This window comes from Mauremys mutica, chromosome 1 (assembly GCF_020497125.1).
Source record: "Mauremys mutica isolate MM-2020 ecotype Southern chromosome 1, ASM2049712v1, whole genome shotgun sequence".
Lineage (NCBI taxonomy): Eukaryota > Metazoa > Chordata > Testudines > Geoemydidae > Mauremys > Mauremys mutica.
Genome location: NC_059072.1, coordinates 176852912 through 176878977, shown reverse-complemented (window position 1 = coordinate 176878977; position 26066 = coordinate 176852912). Strand labels below are relative to the sequence as shown.

The 26066-nt window shown below is 46.5% G+C and overlaps 1 protein-coding gene and 1 long non-coding RNA gene across 6 annotated transcripts in view; one reads left to right on the top strand and one right to left on the bottom strand.

Annotated features, from left to right (window-relative positions):
- RCSD1 (RCSD domain containing 1) overlaps positions 1 to 26066 on the top strand; it is an 80355-nt gene that overhangs the window by 8596 nt on the left and 45693 nt on the right. Inside the window, exon 1 of one of the 5 annotated variants that reach the window (XM_045001972.1) lies at positions 9366 to 9536. The exons of 1 other annotated variant lie outside the window; for it this stretch is intronic. In XM_045001972.1, the coding sequence (XP_044857907.1) occupies positions 9531 to 9536 (6 nt within the window). In that variant the 5' untranslated portion in view covers positions 9366 to 9530. Of the gene's footprint in view, positions 1 to 9365; positions 9537 to 12438; positions 12748 to 25489; positions 25551 to 26066 lie in introns of those variants that run through there. 3 more of the 5 variants (XM_045001970.1, XM_045001967.1, XM_045001968.1) reach the window with 3 other exon arrangements.
- Positions 4046 to 26066, bottom strand: part of LOC123361820 — a 72874-nt gene continuing 50853 nt past the window's right edge. The window contains exons 4-5 of the long non-coding RNA XR_006576238.1: positions 4985 to 5092; positions 4046 to 4344 (exon numbers count right to left, since the gene is read on the bottom strand). This is a non-coding gene — a long non-coding RNA (uncharacterized LOC123361820). The remainder of the gene's footprint in view (positions 4345 to 4984; positions 5093 to 26066) is intronic.

The window sequence follows — 26066 nt, the reverse complement described above, 5'->3', positions numbered from 1 at the left end:
CGCTCACGGGGTTAGGATCCATCCGTTAGCTATTTTGTATAAGGTTACAAACTCAGTAAAGTCCTGCACTCTTGGGCCAGTCAGACTGTGTTAGGAATCAGCTTAGCTGGAATCATGTTTAGCTCAAATTTAAAACTTCCTTAATTTGATTTGAGTTCCAGTGGTGACAGGGCCTTAATTGCCCCTCTCCCATCAATTCCAGCAGGTCCTGGATATCCTGAGCAATGGGTTAGTGCTGGGTTTGTGTGTGTTCAAATGTGCTTAAGTGCAGCTGCAGAAATAGAGCAAAAATGTCAATAGTACAAAGCGTTCCAGCTGACTTCATTTCCTGCAGATAACTCCCTGAAGAGGAGGGTGAGGTTTGGAGCTTGTACTGTTAGTTTACTGGTCAGGGATGGGAAAGGGTTTGGAGGGGTGAGTGGGGAGAGATATTTCAGGACACAGTTAGCAAGACATAGGGTTAAAAAAGTGAGGGTCCCATATGAAAAGGCTGTTCACATTTGCTTCCTGTCAACTTGCCATTGTCACAGAAGGGTTACAGGAGCTGATGTACAACCCCTACATACAAACAGGATGTTGGCTTTTAGAGTTGATTAAGCTATGAAAAGCAGTCTCTTCCGTGGCTGCACTATCGCCTTTTCTTCTGCTGAGACTTAAACGTTTGGGTTGGAACAGGAGAGATTCAGAAGGAAACTTGGCCACAACTGCTTACTAACATCATTGCTGACAAGTGGTGTGTATAGCCAGCCAAATACAAAAACACAGTCCTGTATTGAATGCTTCTACAAATCCTAACAAACATCTTCCTAAATTCATCACACAGATACCCTTTATCCCTGACAATAATTCACCACTCTCACAAACATACGCCCAGACTAAATGCCCTCACAGACACACTCAAATGAAATAGCTGCACAAACACAGCTGAGTCACATGGTCTCACAGATACACTCCAAATGTAAATGCTTTCCTTCTTCAGTAGTCTCTGAACACAGAATTGTCATTTCCCTGCATATCATCTATCTGTCCAGGTTCTTATAATGGTACCCATCATCACAGTATCTGAGCTCCTCTCAAGGGTTAATAACCAAAATCCCAAGAGGCCAGCAAACACTGTGCTAAGTGTTCCTGAGCACAGCTAGGCTAATTATGCTGCCTCCTCCATGGGTGTGCTGGGAGGGAAGGAAGGAGCTCCTTGTGCCCTCTGCCCTTTCCCCCACATTTTGTGCACTCCTACAGGAACAGCAGTAATTTGGCCTTAAGTGAGCTTTCTGGGCTGACCTTCTCCCACTGTGGTATTGATCAGCTGGGAAGCTACAAAGCCCAAATGGACCACAACAACATTATTTTCTAACCCCTCTTCACCAGAGTCTGATTTCATGTCACTTGCGACAGCTAGATTTTTTTCTGCTGAACAGAATAGAAACAGAAAGATTCACATGTTCCTTTCTATATACAAACACATCAGACAGACCCGTGGACACTACTGTACCCTGAGCAGAACCATAACCAAATAGATACACAATGTGGCAGATAGGTGCACACAAGGTTATCTTTCACTTGTCAGCCTCTTCACGCAGTATGTAAAGGCACACAATTCCTCTTGCCTTCCCCTACCCCACAGCCGATAATTGCCCTTCCCAAAAGATTTTACAGAATTAAAGAATGTGGCTAGTTTGGCTCAGGTTTTCTAGTGGTTTTTGGTCCAGAAACCTCCATTTACACAAGGGATTCTAGAACAAGCTCATACTTCACATTTTCCAGTCTTGAGACTTCAACATCCACCAGGATTCTACATGTTCATATTCTGCTTCTTCAAGAAGAAAAACCTCTTTTTGTCATACTGAAGATGCTGGACTATGCTCAATTGCATTTAAACTGCTGTTTGGGAATCCTGTTTGTAGGAAAATCAGAGAAGGGCTTATTTGCCTTGTGGAGTGATTGTTTGCCTGCTGTAGTTATCACTGCAACAAACTAAGTAAAGACTTGATACTGGGCAGCTGCAGCTATCTTCATTTGAAAATACGGCTGAAGTGATACTATCTTTGCCTAACAGTTTCCTTTTTCATAGACCTCAGCTGGCAACTTCCGCTCCCTGTTTTGTGAAGAAGAAAAACACCCTCTTGCAATACACAACCCCCTCAAACCAGAAAAGAATAATGCTGAAATAGAGCCTCAGTTAGATGAAGCAATTGTTACATTTGAGTGAGAAGTGTGGTTTTTGAAGGCCTGTTATTGGACAGACATATCAGCAACAAACCCAGGCGAAAGATGTCACATTGAAATCCATGGAGGATTAAGTCCTCTTGCTATCACCAGAACGGGTACAGCAAGAACAGCCAAAGTGCCCCCCTACATTCCCCCATCAATGGTAACTTAAGGGACCAACAGTTGCAAGTTGCAAGCATGTGCCAACGTAAGGGACCATTTAGGAGTAAAAGGGGAGTTGAGTCTCAACATCCTGTTCAATTCTTAGTCTCTTTGCTGAGGCTTCCAGTTGTAGCATTAGTGGTTTGTTGTGATGTGGAGGTGTGAGCTAATGGAATGGTTCAGCAGCCAATAGCCAGTTTTAGTTAGTAGAGTCTCTTCCCTTTATATTTACTCTGGAAGGATAGAAGCAGTATTTGCATGAAGAAACTAAAATATATTAAAATAATCAGAAAACATTTGCTGCAACCCAGTCCTGTTCCCTCTGTTGGGTGGAGACATACCTTCCCATGGGCTTTCTCCTCCCTGACTTCCAAGCAGCCTCTGTTTTAGCACTTCCCCCATACCACCTGTGCAAAGGAAGGGGGAAGCAGAGCTGGAGTTAATCTTTTGTTCATCAGGAACCACTTAATACCACAGACCTTGTCACACTGTTGACTACCTAGTGACTAGAGACCGCCAATGCATTTTGCACATGGCACCAATCCCCCTGCATTTACAGTTGCTAGTGTATGGCTGTATGGTTTGGGTATGTTATTGAAGTGATGTGTATTTGTTGTGAATGATATTTTCCTCTTTGGAATGTGCTTTGAGATCTATTGATGAAAAGCACTATAAAAGAACTCAGTATTATTATATCTAGAGTTTAAGCTACTAATACCTGTAGGTATGTTGCTGTCTGAAGTGACAGTGAAACAGTATGGCTGCTATTTTTTTATATTTGTATCAGGATCAAATAATCATGTTGGAACAACTGTAAGCCAGATCCTCTACTTTGTCCAAAGAATGTACAGTGCAGGTTGGGGCTGATGCTTTGCACACCCTTGTTCCTGGGTCAGCTGTTTGCCAGGCACTCCCCAGGATCTGGTCCTGGGTCTTTCCACTGCATCTGTGCAAGTATTATCACACGCTGACAGTGCCATGACTTGAAAACTCAAATCAAGTCATAAAACAAACCGGGGCTGATTTTTTAACTATCCACTGAATTGCAAGATTTGGGACCAGCCCATGACAATTCCAGCAACCATTCTGAGAGCTTTTTGCTGGATGGGAGCTGAGGATATGTCTACATTGCAATGTAAACCTAGGGTTAATGGAACTCGATTCAGCAGACCTTGAGTTACAGAGCCCAGGGCTTGAGCATCTACATTGATTGTCAACCCCAGGTTAAGAATTTTCTAACCTGGGCCTGAACCTGAGGTTCCAGCATTCAAACTGCTGTATGCAGATCTGAGTCCAACCAATCATATTGCAGACTTCCTAATACCCTCCTGCTCTAGCCTTTTGTTCATGGTGAAGTGTGGGAAAATTTGACTGTCTTAGCAAGAGAAAGAAAGTTGGCCTATAGGATTATGACATACTTTTGGTGGCTCCCAGAACACGAGTCCAATGAGGCTGCATCTACACTGCAAAGCAATAGGGTTTGAACCCTGGTCCTGGTTTGACTCAGGCTTGGACCCTCCACCTCCATGGAGTCCTGGAACTCTGGGTCAGACTGTGTATGGATGGAAGTAGTATTAGGTTCAATCTTGAGTTCAAACCCTGGGCTTACATTGCAGTGTATACATACTCTGAGTCACAGAGTAGCCTAGAACACATCAATATTGCAATTAAGAGGTAAAAATATCATGACAAGTTTATTTTATTCCAGGATCTGCTAAACAGTAATAGGGTTTGTATGCAAAACAGTCGCTTTAATAGGGCAAGACATAAGTATGCTGTAGGGCCATATAGTTATGCTTTGATGGCATCTAGGTGGCTAATATCACCACAACCATGAGCAGGGTCAGGTTTAAATCTAAAACCTGGCTTTCAGAAAATACTTTTAAATCTTCTTTCACCTGTCCTGGAGGCAGAGTTATGAAACAGGACTGTCCCGTGGGTTGTGTCACTTCCCAGCTCTGGAGGATGGAGACCCTGCAATTGACCAAAAAAAAAAAAAGTCTTTCCAAATTCCTCTGCACTCCTCCCCGTAGGTGGGGATCTGATCCTCTGCACTGATCTCTGTAAATGGGGATCAACATTCTGTGGGTGGAGCACGTGCCTGAAGGCTGCTAAAACAGGCATGATGAGCATTTGTTTAGTTGACATTTATGTGATCTGTATGGAAAGCAAGACCTTAGCAAACTGCTCTTGTGGTTTAATTCTTCCTAACTTAGGCCCTGTCTACACTTGCAAGTTTCTACACAGTAAAACAGCTTTCTGTGTTGTAACTCCCGAGGTGTACACAGTGCCAAGCCGCTTAGTGCACAGAAACTATGTAGTTGCAGCACTGTAAAAAAAACACCCCAATGAGAGGTGTACAGCTTTCTGCACTGAGGGTACAGCGCCGCAGTGCCAGTGTAGACACCCTGGTCAATTACAGCGTTACGATTGGCCTCTGGGAGGTGTCCCACAATACCTGTTCTTGCCTTTCTGGTCATCGGTTTGAATTCTACTGCCCTGCCCTCAGGTGACCAAACGTCATCCCCACCCCGTACATTCCTTCCTGTTTGCTCGGTGATGTGTGCAGTGGTCTCAGCACATCTTTCCAGGTGGCCATGCCTGCTCCACTCACCAGACGATCCCCCGCTTGGAGCAATGCTGAGCTGCTTGACCTCATCGGCATTTGAGGAGAGGAGGCTGTCCATTCCTAGCTGTGCTCCAACCATAGGAATTACGATACCTATGGACAGATTTCACGATATATGTAGCGATGTGGGACTCACCCCTGCGGCGCCTCCTGCTGATCATCTCGGGAATTAGCTCTTCCAGCCACTGGAGCACCCTCTACAGGCCGGTGTCCCGCTGCCACAGGCCCCCATGTCCCTCCCAGGACCCAGTGCCCCTTATCTTTGGCGTGCTGCCCCTGGCAATGCCCCCACAGTCTCAGGGTCTCCCCACCCAGGGGAACCCCCAACCCTCTATTCCGATCTTGCCTCAGTCATGGGCTACTGCCAGTCACCATCTAGCCCCCGCACCCTGGGGCAGACTGCAGTGTAAGCCACTCATCATAGGCAAGGTTGGGTCTGGACCTGCTGCCTCTGTCTGGTAAGTGGATTTGATTTTGGGAATCGCTGAAGCAAGTTGTTGGGAGCAGGAGGGTTTCAGAAAGCAGGGTTGTGTCTGTATGATGCATGTACCATCACAGGCCTAGTCTGAGCAGCAGAACAGGCTGTTGATTGACTCCCTCACTTCACGGGAATCTGCCTCAGAGATCTCCAGGAAACTCTTATGGAGATACTGAGCAATGTGCTGCTGCAGGTTCTTTGGCAGAGCTTCTTTGTTTCTTGCCCCATTAATGGTAACTTTTCTGCGCCACTGTGCCGTCACAGGGGGCTAGGAGGAGGACCATTGCTGCACACATTGGAGCTGCATAAGGGCCAGGGCAGAAGCTGCAGTCTTAGAGAAGACCCTCCCTTGATTCTCTGCTCACCCTCAGAAGCGAGTAATCTTCCATAATGAACACAGAGTGTGGAAAATGTGGGGACAGGAATGATTATCAGCCTTCCTGCCCTCTCCCCCTCCCTGCAAGAGCTGGCTCTCCCCAAGAGCCACATGCCCAGTGTACAGTAGGGTCCAGGAACACTGATTTACCCTGCCCCTGCAGCTACTCACCATTTTGGGGGTCTTGTGGCTCATGTGTGCTTGCCTGGGGTCAGCCAGTTAGTGACAGGTATGTGAATACTAGCTGTGTTTTAAATCACTGAATCAACAATACTGCTTCTGTAAAATGTTGCATTTTGGCTTGACAGAGATGACCTTGGGAGCCCAGCCTCCCTCTTTGTTATCGCCGGCTGAATGGCTGCGCAGAATTAGAAAGTGGCCACGAAGAACTAAGGAGGACTTTCTGCGTGATGTTATGATGCACTCTGCTGCCGAAAAACAGGAATTGAAGGAGTGGCGGGACAGCGAGAAGAGGGACTGAAAGGAGAATGCAGCATGCCAGAAATTAAGCCACAGAGCGTCTCTTAAACATTATGGAGCTCCAAGCGGACACGCTCCTGGCGATACTAGCACTGTACACCGAGCAGCTGTGCGCCCAGCCCTCCCCTGCAGCTGCTGTCGCAAAACTCTTTCCCATGCACCTCTCAGACACTGCCAACACCCTCTTATCAACCTCCAGGCTCCAGTCTGTGCTTGCGGCATTCCACTCCTCCCCCGTCACAGTCCAGCCCTGCAGACTCCCAGTACCCACAGCACTCAACCCCCCATCCCTCTACAGTTTGGCCCTGCTGAAGTACAGTGCCTGCTGCACTGTACTCCAGAAGAGAAGGTTGGATATGTTCCCTGGACATACACAAATCTTTAGCCATCCCGGGACCCCACCTCCTCCTGGAACCTTCCCTTCCCTTCCCCTTCCCCCATCCCCCTTAGTGCTGATGTGTTTTTTTGTTTGATATTCTCCTCCGGTTGCTGTTTTTTAATAAAAGAATTGTGTTGGTTTGAAAGCAATTTTTATTCTATAAATTGAAAGCAAACAGAGCCCTACAAAGCAACACACAGTTATCTTAAACCTTCATATTGCATCATCTGCACCAATCACAATCACCTCCTAGCATTACACTCCTGAGCATAGCAACAAATATTAGTGGCTTTCAGCTTCAAATTGCTGCCTCAAGGCATTCCTGATCCATATGGCTCCGTGCTGAGCCCCTCTAATACCCCTGCTTTCTGATTGTTCAAATTCAGCCTCCAGGCACTGAGCCTCAGCGTTCCAGTCCTGAGTGAAGCTTTCACCCTTCCCTTCACAAATATTATGGAGTGTACAGCACGCGGCTATAAACATAGGAATATTGTCATGGGCCAAGTCCAACTTCCCATATAGGCAGCGCCACCGGCCTTTAAACAGCCAAAAGCACACTCAACAGTCATTCTGCCCTTGCTCAGCCTGTTGTTGAACCGCTCCTTGCTGCTGTCAAGTTGCCCCGGGTATGGCTTCATAAGCATGGCATTAAGGGGTAGGCGGGGTCTCCCAGGATCACAATGTACATTTCGACTTCCCCATGGTGATCTTCTGGTCTGGGAAGAAAGTCCCTACTTGCAGCTTCTTGAACAGGCCAGTGTTCCAAAATATGCATGCGTCATGCACCTTTCCGGACCAGCCTGCGTTAATGTCTGTGAAATGCCCACGGTGATCCACAATCGCCTAGAGAACCATTGAGAAATACCTCTTCTGATTAATGTATTCAGTGGCTAGGTGGTTTGGTGCCAGAATTGGAATATGTGTGCCATCTATCGCCCCTCCACAGCTAGGGAAGCCCATTTGTGCAAAGCCATCCACAATGTCACACACATTGCCCAGAGTCAGGGTCTTTTGGAGCAGGATGCGATTAAAGCCCCTGCACACTTCCGTCAACACGAGTCCAACGGTCGACTCTCCCACTCCGAACTGGTTAGCGACCCATCGGTAGCAGTCTGGAGTAGCCAGCTTCCTCAATGCAATCACCACACGCTTTTCCAGCAGCAGGGCAGTTCTCATTCTTGTGTCCTTGTGCCGCAGGGCTGGGGCAAGCTCATCCCACAGTCCCATGAATGTGGCTTTCCTCATTCAAAAGTTCTGCAGCGACTGCTCATCATCCTAGATGTGCATGACGATGTGTTCCCACCACTCAGTGCATGTTTCCCAAGCCCAAAAGTGGTGCTCCACTGTGGTCAGCACCTCTGTGAATGCCACAAGCAATCTTGTGTCATAGCTAGTACACGTGGCGAGATCAATGTTACACTCCTCCTGCCTTTGTAGTTTAAGGAATAACTCCACTGCCATTCGTGACGTGTTAGTCAGAGCAAGCAGCATACTGGTCAACAGTTTGGGATCCACTCCTGCAGACTGAAGAGGCAGAGCGTGCTGTACGCAAACCATTGAAAGATGGCGCCAAACGTGGACAGAAGCACAGGGATTGCTGGGATGCGAAGTAATGCATCATGGGGCATTGGGACAGGACCCAGGATGCCCCACGACCCCCTATGCCTTTCCACAACTCTTAGCAGCAGAAGAGGAAGAGATGCTTGGTGGGATAGCTGCCCAGAGTGCACCGCTCGGAATACTGCTGCAAGTGTGAACACACTATTGTGTGGGCAGCTGACAGTGTGAACACACAACAATGGTTTCCCTTCAGCGCTCTCTGAGTGGTGCTGTAAGTGCCAGCGCTGTTACTCTGCCAGTATAGACATACCGTAAATCCTGTGCATCTACCAAAAACAAAAACAGCTTTACCACCACAACTATAGCTTTATTTGTCAGTGCTCAAGTCTTTACTGAGAAAAGTAGCATCCTGAATTAGCACATCTGGCTAAGTGGTGAAAAAAAAAAGACTGGAAGTGGAAAAAGTCAATCCTGTTTCAGACTTATCAATTTACATCTCCAGTTGGGACCATCTTTTTATTCTGTGTTTGTACAGTACCTACCACTGTGAAGCCTTCATCCTTACAAAATAATAATGATATGATATGATATCTGCTCCTCTTATGTTCCCCATGCCCATCCCAAGTGTCAGTTAAAATCTTCTCACCCACCACAGATTAAAAAGGTCAGAAGTTGAAAGAGGAGAAGAAAAAGACAGAAGGAACGGCTGCAGCAAAAGGAAAAGAACCACAAATACAGCAAGAAGGAAAATTCTGCAGACCCAGAGAGGGAGAATAACGACAAACAGGGGAGGGGAAGAATGCAGATGTAGGGAGAAGAAGAAAGAAAGAAAAAAAAAGAAAATTATGGTGGGAGTATGGACAGAAGAGAAAGAAAGGGAGAGATACAGAGGAAATACACACTTAGTGCCCCCATGTTTGGGCAGAGCAGCAGACTTTGCAGCTAGCTTTCTCTTGAGCCCTGCACTCTGGGAAGGACAGTATCTGTTTAGATTTGTGTCTAAATTTAAACTCTGATTGCTTTGCCTCCCCCACCACTCCCCACCCTCCCTTCCTCTCAACCACCCTCCCTCCTTCCTTGTTCTCTAGTGCAGGGCTGCTCACTGGGCTCTGTCAGTTCTCAAGCTGAGCTGGGGCTTGGATATTATACGCTGCTCAGCAGTGTGTTCTTACTCTGGCTGGGCAGAAACTTTCCACAGCTAAGTGGGGAAAGGGTGGGGAAGAACGACTGTCCTGAGGACACCCCTCACTTGCAGGATATGGAGGTAAAAAATTTATTTCAGTAGCCGCGCGTTACTTTGCTGACTTGCTTGCCCCAGCAGTTCAGATTGAATTAGCTCCACCTTTACATGGCACTTTCCCACTAGGTGCAGGTAATAATTTCAGTTTGCTGTATTAAACTGTAAATGACCCCTTGGAACTTCATGCACAGAGTTATTCTAAAGTTGGGGGGGAGGGATAGAAGAAGAGAGCATGTGAATATAGGGGAGGAGTGTGGAGTATCATTCATTTTTGAGCCTCTTCCCCTGAGTTGAAGGCAGTAACCTTCAAGGGCCTGCATCATTTTGAAGCATGATTCAAACACTCAGTTATAAAATTGGGCACAGGAGGAGGAACTAGCCGATAGAGCTGAAACTTCAGGCTTCATTGGGGTAGTAGTAGCCATACATCTCAGCTGCCCCTTTGCAGGAATGTCCTTTATTTTAAACCCCAATGTTCCTTCTGTCCCTTGTGAATCTTGCAATCTCACTTTCATTGTCGAAATCAGAGATTTTTGACTCAGGAAGCAGTGGACATAAGAAACCTTGTTTATGCAAAAAAAATGCATACCATATATTTAAGAATTCTTGTACTTTTCATTGCACCCCCAATCTTGTCCCAGGGAACACAAGGAGCATGGTCTGATGGTGGGAGTACCGAGATATAGGTCAGGCTTCCAGAATTTTATTCCAAACCCTGCCACTGACTTGCAGCATGACCTTGAGCACAGGGCTTCACCGCTCTGTGCCTGAGTTTCCATTAATGCAAAATGGGGGTGATAGTGCTCCCCTAGCTCCCAGGGATGGTATGAGGCTGAATTCACTAGAGTTTTTAAAGCACTTTGAGAGCCTTAGATGAAAGTTGCCATAGAAGAGCAAAGTATTATTTATTGTTATTAATTAGGGCATAGAATATAGAGAGATTTGAAGTTTTGACAATTCTAACACTGACAAAAGATTTTCTCATTCATTCCTCTGCAATTACAGATCTTGCTAAGTACCTTATTGTATTCTTTCTGGGGAAATAAGTTTTACATTAGGCCCCAGTCCTAGTGGTGAAGTGGCTCTGAGCACAGGAGACACACAGCAAGAATAGGGAACAGTGTTCCTTAGGCATCTCCATAATTTTTCTCTGAATATTTCCACTGTGCAGCTCACCTTGGGAGTTCTGATAACTCCCAGTTGCTAAACCAGCTCCTCTGCCTGCTGGGATGCCCTAAGGGCACAGGTTAAAGAGCAGGCACCTTCAGTAGAAAGTCCTCAAAAGGCAATCAGACCTTTGGTCACCCAGGTTTTATGTGTGGAGCAGAATCAAGCAGTGATCACACCAACTCAAGATGAGCCATGTTGCAGGAGTCACAAATTAAGTGGATTCCTATGGGGTTGTGGATTTGATAGAGCCAAGCCTGGGTCATCAACTGTCCTTAAGTTACAGTTAGTTTTATCGTCTTTCATTGTATAGCATCCTATGATGTCTTCTGTCTGAGAAGGGGCTTTGTTGTTTGTCTCATAAGCGAAAGAAACAGACTAAAGGTTATCCAGGGGTGATTCTCAGCCTGCTAGGAAACTCTGAAAATATATAAAGCTATAAAGCCAGACACTCGTGAAATTCAGGGGCTAATAGAAAATCTAATATAAAAAGTACTTACCATGCAGGAAATCACATGCTTACGGGCAGACTAATACTTAGAGCGGGAGCAGACATTAGGTCGCATCTAATCCATTCTCCACCAGCACGGACAATGTATTTTCTAGTGTTTCATGCAGTTGTGTTTTAAAGGTCACAAGAAATGTGGCTTCCACTTCCTTTGGGAGACACACAGGGCCTACTAGATCTCATTATCAGGAAGTTCTTCCTCAGATTTAATCTAAGATTTTCCTTCTCTTGATTTTTCCCATTACTCCTAGCTATCTCCTTTTTACCACCATAAATTATTGTCCTGCCTACATTTTTACTTGCTCCAACCATTTGTAGACCATCACATCTCCTTTTAGTTATTATATTTAACATTTAACAGCACCTTTCATCTTCAAAAACATTTTACAAATCATGAATTTAGTCTCTCAAACCACTGGAAGAGAAGTTAATATTGTACACAGGTATTAGGCCACATATGAAGCCAGTGGCAGAGGTAGGCTCAAAGATTCAGGAATTCCCAGGTCCCTTCAGTCTGCTTCTCCCTCATTAGAGCATTTCGCAGACAGCTGGGTCAGAATATAGTGGTAGATACAGACTTTTGTCTGCAGGATCCATGCTTCATGCATCGGTGCAACAGGAACAAGAAGTTCTGTCATTTTCCCCCTTTGCCAGGCAGTTTGCTTCAGTTGTAGAGTGCAGAGCAGTTATGTGCTCTGTAGCTGGTATAATTGGCAAGCTCTTCACGCTAATGGGACAGATGATGATTACCAGCACTACAGAATGAGATGGGTTACCTCCAAATGAATGCCATTTCCATCAGATCTCCAGAACCTTTAGAAGAAAAATAGCCAGGGCTCACTTGCCTTGTGTGGTTTTATTGCTGCTGTTTTTCTTTGTGTTTTGTAGCTAGAATCTTATCCAGTCTGCCATCAGGAACATACTGAGCATTTAGTTAGGTCAGCTGTTTTACAAACAAAGATGGGTTAGCACCCCAAGTAAGGGAGAATACAGCAAAGTCCAAGGTTGCCAGTTCCTATGGTTTTACTGTGAGTTTCATGATATTTTGTTTTTCTTAATGCCCCTGGAGTTAGGTTTAACCTAAAAAATTCATCTTTCATTTTTTAAAAATAAGCTTCTAGCCTTCATGACTGCAGACTAAAGCTTGAAAGTGTGAATCTTAAAAGGCTCCACCTGCAGACTGCAAATAAAAAGAACTAAAATGTAAAACACTTGGGGTTAGCAATACTGAAAGCCAAACTTCCCTCAGGAGAACATTCACTATACTTTCTCCCCAGGACCCACAGAATTGGGAGTAGGGGAAACATGCAGCCCTGTTAGTTTGTAATTACCTTAGAAGGTTTGGAGTTTGGTCCGAATAAGCAGCCTCAAGTTCAAATGCATTTTGGGAACTGTAAGAGCCTCTGAGCTTTATGAAACTCAGCTGGAAACCTTGTGAGATTAGGCCTCTTGTGGAACTACCTCCTACTGTTGGTTAAGTAGATTATTGTTATGGCATTTTCCCTGCCACCCTCATGCTGGAGACTGGTAGCACAGAGGCACGTGAAAGTTACAAATAAGGTAGGCGGAAGCAATCCAAGTTTCTGAGCTTCAGTTTGTTTTCTAGATGAAGGTGAAAAGTGGTTCTTATTTTCTCTGAACAGTAGGAATGCAGCTGACAACTTTATTTTGGAGACATTTACCTCTCCCTTCTCTGTATCCCTCAGCAGGCTTCATTTCTCCTCCTGTTGGTGTCTGTATTCCTATCTCCCTCCAGGAAGCTGACTTCTGATGGGTTCTCATTTTGCCAGGGAGGAGAGCAAAAAAGTACTCTGCTCCTTTGGTAGCGCATTTAGCCACTTCATTTCTGTGGCTATGTACTGAATGGGTTCCCTGTCCCACAGCCTGTGTTCTCTCTGCTTTGGGGCATCCTCCACAGGAGGCATGTACAGGAGCTGCTGGGCTATGGGTCCTCACCTGATATAGGCGGGGCATTGAGTGTGAGAATGACATCAACTCCTTACTTCTGCTACTGCCACAAGAACCCATGGTGGCCTGTACCCTAGTCCCAATAGGTGAGATAGTGGGGAGAAGCAGAGGAGTGGAAGGAAGATTCTCTCAGCCCTCTGGTCCCCTTTCCTCCCTCATGAGCTATCAGACTCATCATCAGAGTCCAACACAACAGCTCCCTCTGAAGGGAATACAGACAGATTTACCTTCCTATTTAACAGCATATTCAGACAGACTGCGACAGAGCATAGCGCTGAGCTCTAGTCTATCATTACTATATAATACTAAAAATCCAGGGGGCTAAAGCCCGCTCCACAAGCCCCAACACCACTGCAGAAGCAGTTATTGTGTCCCTACTAATAATTATTCAGCATCAGGTAGAGCAAGGACTTGAATGTGGGTTTCCTGCAGCTCAGATGATTGCTCTAACCACTAGGCTATTGGTTATTCTGGCTGGTGGTACTCTTAGGGCATGTTTACATTTCAAAGTGGGGATGTAATTCTCAGCTCAGGAAGATATACCCATGCTAGCTCTATCAAAGCTAGCATGCTAAAAATAGAGCGTAGCCACTGCGTGAGCAGCAGAAGGGGCTTGGCACCCTGAGTACACTCTCATCCGAGACATGAGGCATGTACCCAGGGTGGCTAGTCCCTCCTGGCGCTCACCCTCTGCTGGCTACATTTTATTTTTAGTGCACTAGCTCAATTAGAGCTAGCACAGGTATGTCTCCTTGAATTGGGAATTATACTTGGCTCAAAGTGTAGACATACCCTAAAAGTCTCATTTTCATTCTGATGAGAAACTAAAGCAATTTTTTAAACCGCAGGGGTTTTATTTTTCACAAAACAAAATTATTGTTTTCCAACCAGCCCCTGTATAATCCTATCAGCCTCCTGAGCCAAGGATTGGACAAGTCACTCTTCCCCAGCCCATCACCACTTTTTAATAGGCTGAAAGTGTTGCGGTTGAGCAGCATAATACACTTCCTTTAGTGAATGAGTACATCAGCTCACCACATTCCAGGCACCTGTGTGTCTGGAGAGTGGAGAGGGGGAAAAGTCAGCTTGCTTTATCCATACTGTTCGTGTGGGTCTAGGAAATCCTGTGACCCTTCCTCATGGAAGTGATGGGATCAGTGCTAACTAGGGCATCAGTCTGTAATTTTGTCAAATAGTGCAAAATTGTTTCCCCTTGGATGATCCCGTGTGTGCAAGTCACAATTCCAATGATAGTTGGGGGAAGGTGTGCGTATGTGTGTGAGATCCTGTGTTCTTGCTTCACAATTCCAATGACAGTTGAGTGCATGAGGCAGTGGGGGAGGATGTTTGAACTACCATCCCTGCAATCTGGGATCTCCAGCAATAATAAAGACTGTGTATGCAGAACGTAAGAGTCTATTCTAATGACGGGGCCAGCTCACTCTCTCGCAGCTGCCTTAGCTCTGCAGAGTGAAAGCTTGTTCTGGTCTGTCAAGTCAGCAGATGTGACTTGAGGACAACCACATTCAGCACTGAGATGATGGGAGATCTTCCATTTACTGCAATGTGAACACTGCCTGCTTAAGCTAGGGTGGAATTTGGTCCACAGAGAGCATGTATATTGTTTAAGAAGGGCTATTTTTACTTAGTTACTTGGGATGTATTACTGAGTCATTATTTAGGGTACGTCTACACTACGGGATTATTCTGATTTTACATAAACCGGTTTAGCAAAACAGATTGTATAAAATCGAGTGCACGCAGCCACACTAAACACAATAAATCGGTGGTGTGCGTCCACGGTCCGAGGCTAGCGTCGACTTCTGGTGCGTTGCACTGTGGGTAGCTATTCCGTAGCTATCCCATAGTTCCCGCAGCCTCCCCCGCCGCTTGGAATTTCCAGGTTGAGACCCTAGTGCCTGATGGGGCAAAAATCATTGTCGCGGGTGGTTCTGGGTAAATGTCGTCAGTCACTCCTTCCTCTGGGAAAGCAACGGCAGACAAGCATTTCGCGCCTTTTTTCCCTGGATTGCCCTGGCAGATGCCATAGCATGGCAATCATGGAGCCTGTTTTGCCTTTTGTGACTGTCACCGTATGTGTACTAGATGCCGCTGACGGAGGCGATTCAGCAGTGCTACACAGCAGCATGCTTTTGCTTTTGCATGACAGCAGAGATGGTTACCAGCCACACTACACCATCTACCATACCATAAATCGGTAATAAGATGATCATGGCTACCAGTCCTTTTGCACTGCACTATTTGCTGCTGTCATAAATGCCCCTGGCTGAGATCAGCCAGGGGCGCAAAAGCCAAAATTGGGAATGACTCCCTGAGTCAATCCCTCCTTTTTGGTATCTAAAAATAGAATCAGTCCTGCCTAGAATATGGGCAAGTGTACTAGAGAACCACTGTATCATAGAACCAGAGAGCACAGCTGCTCTGTGTCAGATCCTGCAGAAATTATGAGCTGTATGCTATTCACAGGGGGTTGCTCCTGCAACAACCCCATCTGTTGATTCCATTCTTCCCCCAGCCTTCCTGGGCTACCGTAGAATTGTCCCCCCACTTGTGTGATGAAGTCATAAAGAATGCAGGAATAAGACACAGTGACTTGTTAGTGAGAAATGAGTGGAAGGCAGCCTCCAGCTGCTATGATAGTCCAGACAGGACATTAAGCAGTGTGTAGGAGAGGAGCCCAGCATCCCGCTGCTAGTCCAGGGGCAATTGAATCTTTTCTTTACACATGAAGGGTGGGGGCTGATGGAGCTCAGCCCCCTGTTGCTATGATGAAGGTGGTTACCAGCCATACTGCACCATCTACAAGGAAAAATTAGGGGCAGGCACCCTTGATCAACCTAACTGATGCTAGTCAGCATGGTTACCAGTCCTTTTGCACTGCCCCATGTGCCAATAGGCTGATGATGACGATGGATATCAGTCTTACTGCACCATCAGCCACCCATGGCGGGGGGGAGCAAGGATGTTGGTGTTGAGTGCTGCAGCATCGCGTCTATCTGCAGCATTCAGTAAAGATAGGGTGACATGTAAAAGAGTCAAGAGAGGATTGTTTTCCCTTTCACTTCTGGGGGTGGGTGTGGGGGGGGTGTAAATTGCCGAGCTATGCCCTGACCCACCGCGGACACTGTTTTTGACCCTAGAAGCATTTGGAGCTCAGCCAAGAATGCAAACGCTTTTCAGATACTGCAGGAACTGTGGGATAGCTTGAGTCCTCCAGTCCATGAGCGTCCATTTGATTCTTTGGCTTTCCGTTACGCTTGTCACGCAGCAGTGCGCTGAGTCCCTGCTATGGTGTCTGTGTGGAGATTTTTTAAAAATGATTTTGAATTTCGTCTTCTGTAACGGAGCGCTGATAGAACAGATTTGCCTGCCCTTACTGCGATCACATCCGCATGGTCCATGCTGGAGCTCTTTTTTTATTTTGATTTCGGACTGCATCGCCACCCGTGCTGATCGGAGCTCCACGCTGGGCAAACAGGAAATATTCAAAAGTTCGCGGGGCTTTTCCTGTCTACCTGGCCACTGCATCCGAGTTCAGATTGCTGTCCAGAGCGGTCAGTGGTGCACTGTGGGATACCACCCGGAGGCCAATACCGTCGATCTGCGGCCACACTAACCCTAATCCGATATGGTAATTCCGATACTAGCGCTACTCCTCTCGTTAGGGAGGAGTTCAGAAACCGGTTTAAAGAGCCCTTTATATCGATATAAAGGGCCTCTTAGTGTGGACGGGTGTGGCGTTAAATCGGTTTTACGCTCCTTAAACCAGTTTAAACGCGTAGTGTAGACCAGGCCTATGTCTCATCTCTCGGCTATTAGTCCAAGGCCTTCCAAAGTCAATCAATGCAGGGCCCAACTGATCCACCAGCTAGGAGCCTCATCCAAGGAATGCTTTTACGTTAACAATTTTCCAGCCTATATCTTTGTAAAATCTTATTGCCAGCACGGGCAACATAGTGATGCAATAATACTGCCAGCAGGAATTGCAACAGGGTTATCTTTCTTGATATTGTCAAATAAATAGAACTGGACCAAATTATTTTCACTTACATGCATATAGCTTCACTGAAAGGATTTAATGGGTGTAATGGAACAGAATTTGGCCCTTGGTAAATATACTATAAAATAACTATGGGTGTCCTCTACTGAACAAAGGAAAAGGTTTCTCCAGCTTTAGCTTCATGGCAGTCTTTACAATTGGAAGGAAGTGCACTGATGTTGTACAAGGTAATTCCATGGTGGTACTTGTCCTTTGGACAACAGTCTCCAGTTTTAGAACTATTGTTCTAAGTAGCAACAAAAATGCTGTTTAAGTAACAACATTATGGTTCTTGATCAGAGCATGTCTTGTCACAAGCAACTCTCTGGTTGTCCTTGTCATTGACTAACAGGTGTTGAAAAAGGTAACTCAGTGGCTGTGCTGGCCACCACCTCTGGGCTGTTCGGGATAATACCATAGTTGCCTTTGCAACAGAATTTGTTTAATATTAGTACTTTGATTTCCTTGGATTAAAGGTGATCTAGATGGGCAAAGTGCTTTCTAAACACAGTGGATGATCACACACTGTCCCCACACTGTGAAATGCTAAGACTCTCAACTACTGTAATGTAGAAGCTATTCAATACAACATAGCCACATTAAATAGTTTAGAACATGAAGTGAAAAAACAATACCATCTCTAACTGAAACTGCAGATGGAATTTTAGTGGGCAGAATATAATTACAAATGTTGAAATTTGGCTAGGATACCTGAGATCACTGTCTTGCTCCTATGAAAATGTTATGAGATCTTGCATGCCACAAAGTACTACAGTTCTACATTTCACCTGAGACAACACTTCCAGTAGCACCATGCCCCAGACCCATACTGGTGCATTGGTTCTGCACTGACTCAATTAAAAGGATACTACACCATTTTGAATCACCATTGTCACTCGTTTCCGCATTGAGGTGTAATCTGGAGGTCTCAGTTTCAAGCATAGACCCAGCAAGATCTAACCTCACTTGTGCAATCTGACAAGATCACAGCACAAACTGGTATAGCTGCAGACAGGGTTTTGTTTTGTTTTTAAGCATGGCATTAGTGCCCTTCAGAAACAAGTCTGTCCATACCTCACACTGTGTATATGTAACCCACTGGTCAGTGTGTGTTGTACCCAATCCACAGAGACATGGGTTTGTTCCAGTCCTGATTCCCATTCCTTTCATCAGATCATACTGTAAAGTGAATAATTCACATAGAAGGGCTGCAAAACAAGAATAAAGAAAGGCCCAGTGGGCCTAACGTAATATCCAGCACAATCCTACTGACAAAATTGTAACTACATTTTCTCCATGTATAGAGTAAATTTATATCAATAACTCAGTGTTAGAGTCAGGGTTTAACACACTTACTGTAATTCATAGACAACTAACTCTTTTTAGATCTATGCAGAATCATTTTCCTTTCTATGCTTCATTTTAATATCTTGAGTTATTTTTAAAGAGTTATTTATCATTTCATCTCTGGCCAATAGTACTACAGTTTTAGTTTTAAAATTCTCAGTGGTTTTAGCCTGTGTATCAATACACTACAGAATCATAGAAGTCAAAGATAGAAAAAACTGTTTGTCTATCAACCTGGCTAGTGCAGGATTGTTCCCTATATCATGTTCTCCAGCACTTCTGTCCATATTGGTATTAAATGACTCAAGCAATGGGGCTTCTATCACTCTTTTTAGGAGAGTATTTTACAGGCTGTCTGACTTCACTGTTAACAAGTTTCTAATAGTCAGTTTGAGTTTTAATTGCATCCCATTAGTCCTCACTGTACCACTTGTGATGGGGCAAGGCCATATGACTATAGGAAAGTAGCAGGAGATAGATATATTAGCCCCAGACTAAACAAATCCCTGTTACCAGGGTAAGCAAATGGTAGTTGCTCCAGGTCAATTAAGACACCTGGGGCCAATTAAGATCCTTCCAGAAAGCAGTGGAGATAGCTAGGTTGATTGGGACACCTGAAGCCAACCAGGGGCTGGCTAAAATTAGTTAAAAACCTCCCAGTTAGGGGGAGGGTTGGGTGTCAGTCAGTCAGTCAGGAGCTGTAGGAGGAAGCTGTGCTGCTGGAGAAACTGAGCAGTACAAATCCTATCAGGCACAAGGAAGGAGGCCCTGAGGTAAGGGTGAAGTAGATGGTGAGGAAGTGTCGGGGGAGGCTGCTGCGGGGAAGTGGCCCAGGGAATTGTGCACATCCTGTTTCAAAGTCAGCTACCGAGGGTTACTGCTATTAGGGTTCCTGGGCTGGAATCCAGAGTAGAGGGCAGGGCTGGGTTCTCCCCCTTCCCCCCCCCACTCTCCCCAATTAATCACAGAGACTGTGAAGCAACAGAGATTGTGCGAGGGAGGATTGTGTCTTCCCACCTCCCTAGCTGGCTTATGATGAAAATGGCTCAGTAGGCTGTGACCCTTGCCCCTAGAGAAAGAAGGGCTATGCAGAAGGTTACAGTGAGTCTCTGAGGCTAATATAATCTGCCTGGAAGCATGGGACCCATTAAGACAAGGTTGGAGCTTTGTCACAACTGGTGTCAGGCGTAGAATGATTGTTGACAGCATGGCATAAGAAAGGTTAAAAAAAAGTGCACTGGGGTTTTGGGGTTTTGTTTTGTACCACAATGGAGGAGATGGTGAGAGCTCTGGTGCAAGCCACGGCGGCCCAGCAGGAGGCCACCCAGGTTCAGGCAATGGCGCAACAGGAGTCTATGCAGCTACAGCAGGAAACCAATCAATTATTAATGGGCCAGGCGACCCAAGATCATGCCCTCTTGCGAGAGGTAGTGGACCAGTTGAAAATCCTCACCGCCCAGGCCCGGGGGTCTGATTGGATGCGAAACCTGAGGGCCACTGGTTGTCTGCCAAAGATAACATCAGAAGGTGGCGTAGAGGCATATCTCCTCTCATTCAAAAGGACTGCTCAGCGTGAGGCGTGGCCCCAGGAGCAGTGGGCCAGCATTCTCACCCCTTTTTTGTGTGGAGAGGCCCAGAAGGCCGACTTTGACTTGTCAGCCACAGACGTCACTGACTATACCCAGCTGAAGGCAGAGATCCTAGCACGATCAGAGGTGATGGCCGCGGTACGGGCCCAAAGGTTCCATGAGTGGAAATACCAGGAGAACAAACCTCTGAGGTCCTAGCTATTCGACCTCATGCACCTCGCGCAGAAGTGGTTACAGCCCAAGGTGTGCAGCCTGGAGGAGATTTTGGAGATCCTGGTCATGGACCATTACATGCAGGGACTACCACCAGATCTCCGCAAATGGGTAGGCCAGAACGATCCGTCCACCTACAACAAGATGATCACACTGGTAGAAAGGCGGATGACAGCCAGGGAATTGACCCGACTACCCAAGGAAGGCCCCTTTCGAAGCAAGCACCCAACCCCAACCCTGGAAGGTTGGGCAGCGAAACCCCTGGGGAGCCCTAGGTGGAAGAAAGGGGGAGCCGAAAACCAGCAGGAACCCCAGAAGGTCGGGATTGGCCTGAGTCAGGGGAACCCTGGGACTAAACCCCCTAACCCATGTGATGGGGGAATGACTAGAAGTAATTATAGATGTTCTGCATGTGGGGAGTGGGGACACATAGCAGCACAGTGTCCCAGCACCTACGAGCCTATGCAATGTAACTTGATGGATTGGGAGGTTCCATGCTCCTTTATCCACCTCACGGGGGTTGCATTAGCCCCACATAACTACACCAGGCTGGTGAGGATAAACGGCGCAGAGACTACTGTGCTTGTGGACTCTGAGAGTGCTATCACCTTCATATTGGGTAAGCTGGTAAAAAGTAGCCAGCTGCTACAAGCCAAACACGTAGCAGTGACGTGCATGCATGGGGCCATTACCCTACCGTCCCGGTGGAGATAGAGGTTCAGGGGAACCCCACTGAGGTGACAGTGGGCATAGTTCCTAAACTCCCATATATTGTAGTCATTGGGAGGGACTATCCAGTGTTTGATAATTTACTCCCCCTGGAGAGGCTGGAGGGAGGTGGGGACCCTGAGGGCAGTGACTCGTCGCCAGGGGAATGTCAACCCCTGATGTTTGTTTGCTGAGATTTCTTAGGAACTGTTCTTATCCCCCCAAAAGACCTGGAAGACAAAAAAAAAAAAAAAGAAAGGAAGGCCTTGGGAACCTGGATCCTGACCCAGGGCCATAAGACTGCCCTAGTAGGCAGATGGACATGAGCAGCCAACAGAGAAACTACCACCACGGAAGGTGAGCTGGAGGCCGGCCGCAGCCGTGACGGCAGCGAGCCTATGGAAGAAGCAGAAGCCAGCCCCTGGGAGCTTGGGCAGATTAGTCCCAGGAGAAAGACTTTCAGGCAGGTCCAGGCAGAGGACCCCAGATATGATAACGCCAGGAAAAAGATGGCTGAGATAGATGGGATACCCGTGGATGGGAAGGTCTGGAGTCCAGGACCTCACTTTACAGGGTGGTGCAAATGCAGGAGCAAGAGATACAACAACTTCTGGTGCCACGAAAGCATCAAAAAGCCATATGTGACTGGTTGAATCACAGAAACCCCCTTGGGAACTGTCAACTGATGTTCCAAGACTACTTCTGCTCCTGCTTTCCCTGCCAGCTCGGGCCCCAACGCCCTGTCTTGCTGAGCCAGACACGCCCGTTTGCTCCAACAAAGACTCAGGGTCTGAATTACTTGCCCCAAAGCTGCAGACTTAACTGAAAGCAGTTTACAGAAGTGTTCTTGTCTCTTACACTCAGATGCCCACTCCCAATGGGGTCTAAACCCAAATAAATCCATTTTACACTGTATAAAGCTTATACAGGATAAACTCATGAATTGTTAGCCCTCTATAACACTGATAGAGAGATATGCACAGCTGTTTCTCCCCCTCCCCCTCTCCCGCCCAGGTTTTAATACATACTCTGGGTTAATTAATAAGTAAAGAGTAATTTTATTAAATACAGAAAGTAGGATTTAAGTGGTTCCAAGTAGTAGCAGACAGAACAAAGTGAATTACCAAGTAAAATAAAATAGAATACACATCTATGTCTAAGAAACTGAATACAAATAAAATCTCATCCAGTAAGCTTCCTTGTACAGACTGGTCTCCTTCTAGTCTGGGTCCAGCAATCACTCACACCCCCTGTAGTTACTGTCCTTTGTTCCAGTTCCTTTCAGATATCCTTGGGGGTGGAGAGGCTCTCTCTTTAAACAGCTGAAGACAAAATGGAGGGGTTTCCCAGGGGGTTAAATGGACTCTCTCTCTTGGGTGGGTGGAGACCCCCTCCTATGCAAAGTCCAGGTCCAAGATGGAGTTTTGGAGTCACATGGGCAAGCCACGTGTCCATGCATGACTCAGTTTTTACCAGTCAAGCTACATTCCTGGGAAGGCTCAGATGTGGATTGTCATCTTCAAGTTTATTGTTGGATTAAGTGGTTTTTGATTGGGCACTTTTCTCAAGAAGCTGACCAAATGCCCTACTGGGCTAGTTAAAATCAAGCCAGTACACAGCCAATATTCATAACTTATACAAAAATGATACATGCATACAAATAGGATGAATACCTTCAGTAGATCATGACCTTTACATAGACACATTACATGGCATATGTAGCCTAAAACATATTCCAGTTATGTCATATATACATTCATAAGCATATTCCATAAAGCCTTATGGGGGGCACCGTCACACCATATTGAGCCTCGCCCACAATCACCTGTTTGGAGGACATCTAGGGGTAGAGAAAACCCAGGCATGGATCCTGAGGATGTTCTTCTGGCCAGGAATACATGAACATGTCCGGCGATACTGCTCCTCTTGTTCAGAGTGTCAACTACATAGCCCTCGCTCACACTTGCGGGCCCCTTTGATACCTCTTCCAATAATAGAGGTACCATTGAATGCATAACCATGGATCTGGTAGGGCCCCTAGAGAAGACAGCTCAGAACCACCAACATGTGCATGTTGTACTGGACAATGCAACCCAGTACCCAGAAGCTGTTCCCCTACGCAACACGGCTTCCAAGACAATAGCTAAGGAGCTAGTACAGATGTTTGCCCGGCTTGGGCTACCCAAGGAGATATTGACTGGTCAAGGGACACCTTTCATGTCCAAGCTGATGAAAGATCTCTGTTCATTGCTCCATGTATAATCCCTATGGACCTCTGTATACCACCCACAAACAGATGGCCTTGTGGAAAGATTCAATAGGGCCCTCAAGGCCATGATCAGGAAAGTGGTGAGCCGGGATGGGAAAGATTGGGATAACCTATTGCCTTACCTCTTGTTCGCCATCGGGGAGGTCCCACAAGCCTCCATGGGTTCTCTCCGTTCAAACTACTATATGGGTGCCACCCCTGGGGCATATTGGATATAGCCAGAGAAGCCTGGAAAGAGCAGCCAAATCCCAGAAGGAACATAGTCAAGCATGTACTGCAGATGAGGGCTCATATAGCCCAAGTTACGTCCATTTAGAGAGAGCACAGGAGACCCAACGAACCCATTTAACCACCAAGCAAAGCTTTGATAGTTCCAACCAGGGGATAAGGTGCTGGTACCCACAGCAGAAAGTAAACTGTTGTCCCAGTGGCAGGGACCCTACGAAGTGATCGAAGCCATGGGGGAGGTGAACTATAAGATGTGGCAGCCAGGCCACCGGAAACTGGAGTAAATTTACCACATCAGTCTTCTAAAACCTTGGTACGATCGAGAGACATGCTTAGTCATCCAGGAGGCCCTTCCTCTTGCTTACATGAGCAAGTGAGGATATCACCCGACTTGATGCCGATCCAAAAGATCAAGGCAGCTGACATGATTAATCACAACCGAGATGTGTTCTCTATGAAACCAGTGCAGACGACTGAGACCTATCACCATATCCACACGATCCCCAGAGCCAAGGTAATATTGAGACCCTACCGAATCCCAGCAGCCAAAAGAGAAGAGATGAAGGCCAAAGTAAAGAAAATGTTAGAATTGGGGTTATTGAAGAATCTTACAGTCAGTAGTCCAGTCCAATCATTTTAGTGCCTAAACCTAACAGTACCACGAGATTCTGTAATGACTTTCACCAACTGAATGAAGTATCCCAATTCGATGCATACCCCATACTATGCAGCAACAAACTGATTGACCGACTGGGTAGTGCCAAATTCTTGACTATATTGGATCTGACAAAAGGTATTGACAGATTCCTCTGACCAAAGAAGCTAAAGAGAAGACAGTGTTCTCCACTCCGGAGGGGCTATTCCAGTACACTGTCCTCCCTTTTGGGCTACATGGGACACCAGCCACATTCCAGTGCTTCATGGATAAGCTGCTGCGCCCCCATACTAGTTATGCAGCCACATACCTAGATGATGTCATCATCCATCTGCCGGACTGGGGAACCCACTTGGAGAAAGCTGAAGCAGTACTGCACATCTTAAGGCAGGCTGGCCTCACCGCTTATCCTGCTAAATGCACCATAGAGCAAGTCCCCTAATGGACCTGGTAAAGGCCCGAGGTCCAGACATGGTGAAGTGGATCAACGCAGCAGAGGGGGCGTTCACAGACCTTCAGACAGCCCTTTGTAATGATCCCATACTCATAGCCCCGGACTTTAACAAGGAATTTATTTTACAAACAGATGCTTCCGAGGTGGGGTTGGGAGCTGTTCTATCACAAATGGTGGAAGAAGAGGAACACCTGATCCTTTACCCAAGCGGAACGATGCTCCCAAGAAAACAGAAATACGCAGTAGTCGAGAGAGAATGCCTTGCTGTCAAATGGGCCATGGAGACACTGTATTATTACCTCTTAGGACGGAGATTTACTCTTGTGACGGACCATGCACCCCTCCAGTTGATGCAGCGGAATAAGAAAAAGAATGCAAGGGTCACCAGGTGGTTCTTATCCCTCCAACTGCTCCAGTTCCGTACACAGCACAGGGCTGGATGCCATCATGACAATGCTGATGGTCTGTGATGAGCACACTGCCTGGTGTTCCAAGTTGCCCAACTCTATGGTGTTCAACCTGGCGGTGGGAGGGAGAGTATGTGATGGGGCAAGGCTAAATGGCTATAGGAAAGTAGAGGGAGACAGATATATTAGCCCAAGGCTAAACAAATCCCTGTTACCAGGGTAAGCAAATGGCAGTTGCTCCAGGTCAATTAAGACACCTGGGGCCAATTAAGATCCTTCCAGAAAGCAGTGGAAATAGCTAGATTGATTGGGACACCTGAAGCCAATCAGGGTCTGGCTGAAACTAGTTAAAAGCCTCCCAGTAAGTCAGGTGGGCATGCGTGTCAGGAGTGGTAGGAGGAAGCCATGCTGCTGGAGAAACTGGGCAGTACAAACCCTATCAGGCACAAGAAAGGATGCCCTGAGGTAATGGGGGGGGGGCAGGGAATTGTACCTGTCCTGTTTCAAAGTCAGCTACCAAGGGTTGCTGCTATTAGGGTCCCTGGGCTGGAACCCAGAGTAGAGGGTTCCCTCCCTTTTCTCCCCCTTTCCCCACCATTGCCGATTAATCACAGAGACTGTGCAAGCGAGGGTTGCTTCTTCCCACCTCCCTTGCTGGCTTATGATGAAAATGGCTCAGTAGGCTGTGACCCTTGCCCCTAGAGAAAGGAGGACTATGCGGAAGGTCACAGTGAGTCTCTGAAGCTAACATAATCTGCCTGGAAGTGTGGGACCCACTGAGACAAGGTCGGAGCTTTGTCTCACACTCTAACTAATTCCTTACCCTCCTTACACCTGTCAGTTATTAGAAGGATTCTTCAAGAGTCCAAAATTGCTTCACCTTCTCCAAACTGTGCCTGGGGCCTCACCTGTGCCAGAACTATGCTTCTTAAGGCAGGAAACTCGTCTATACATTTGTACAGGACTGAGCACACCAGTACT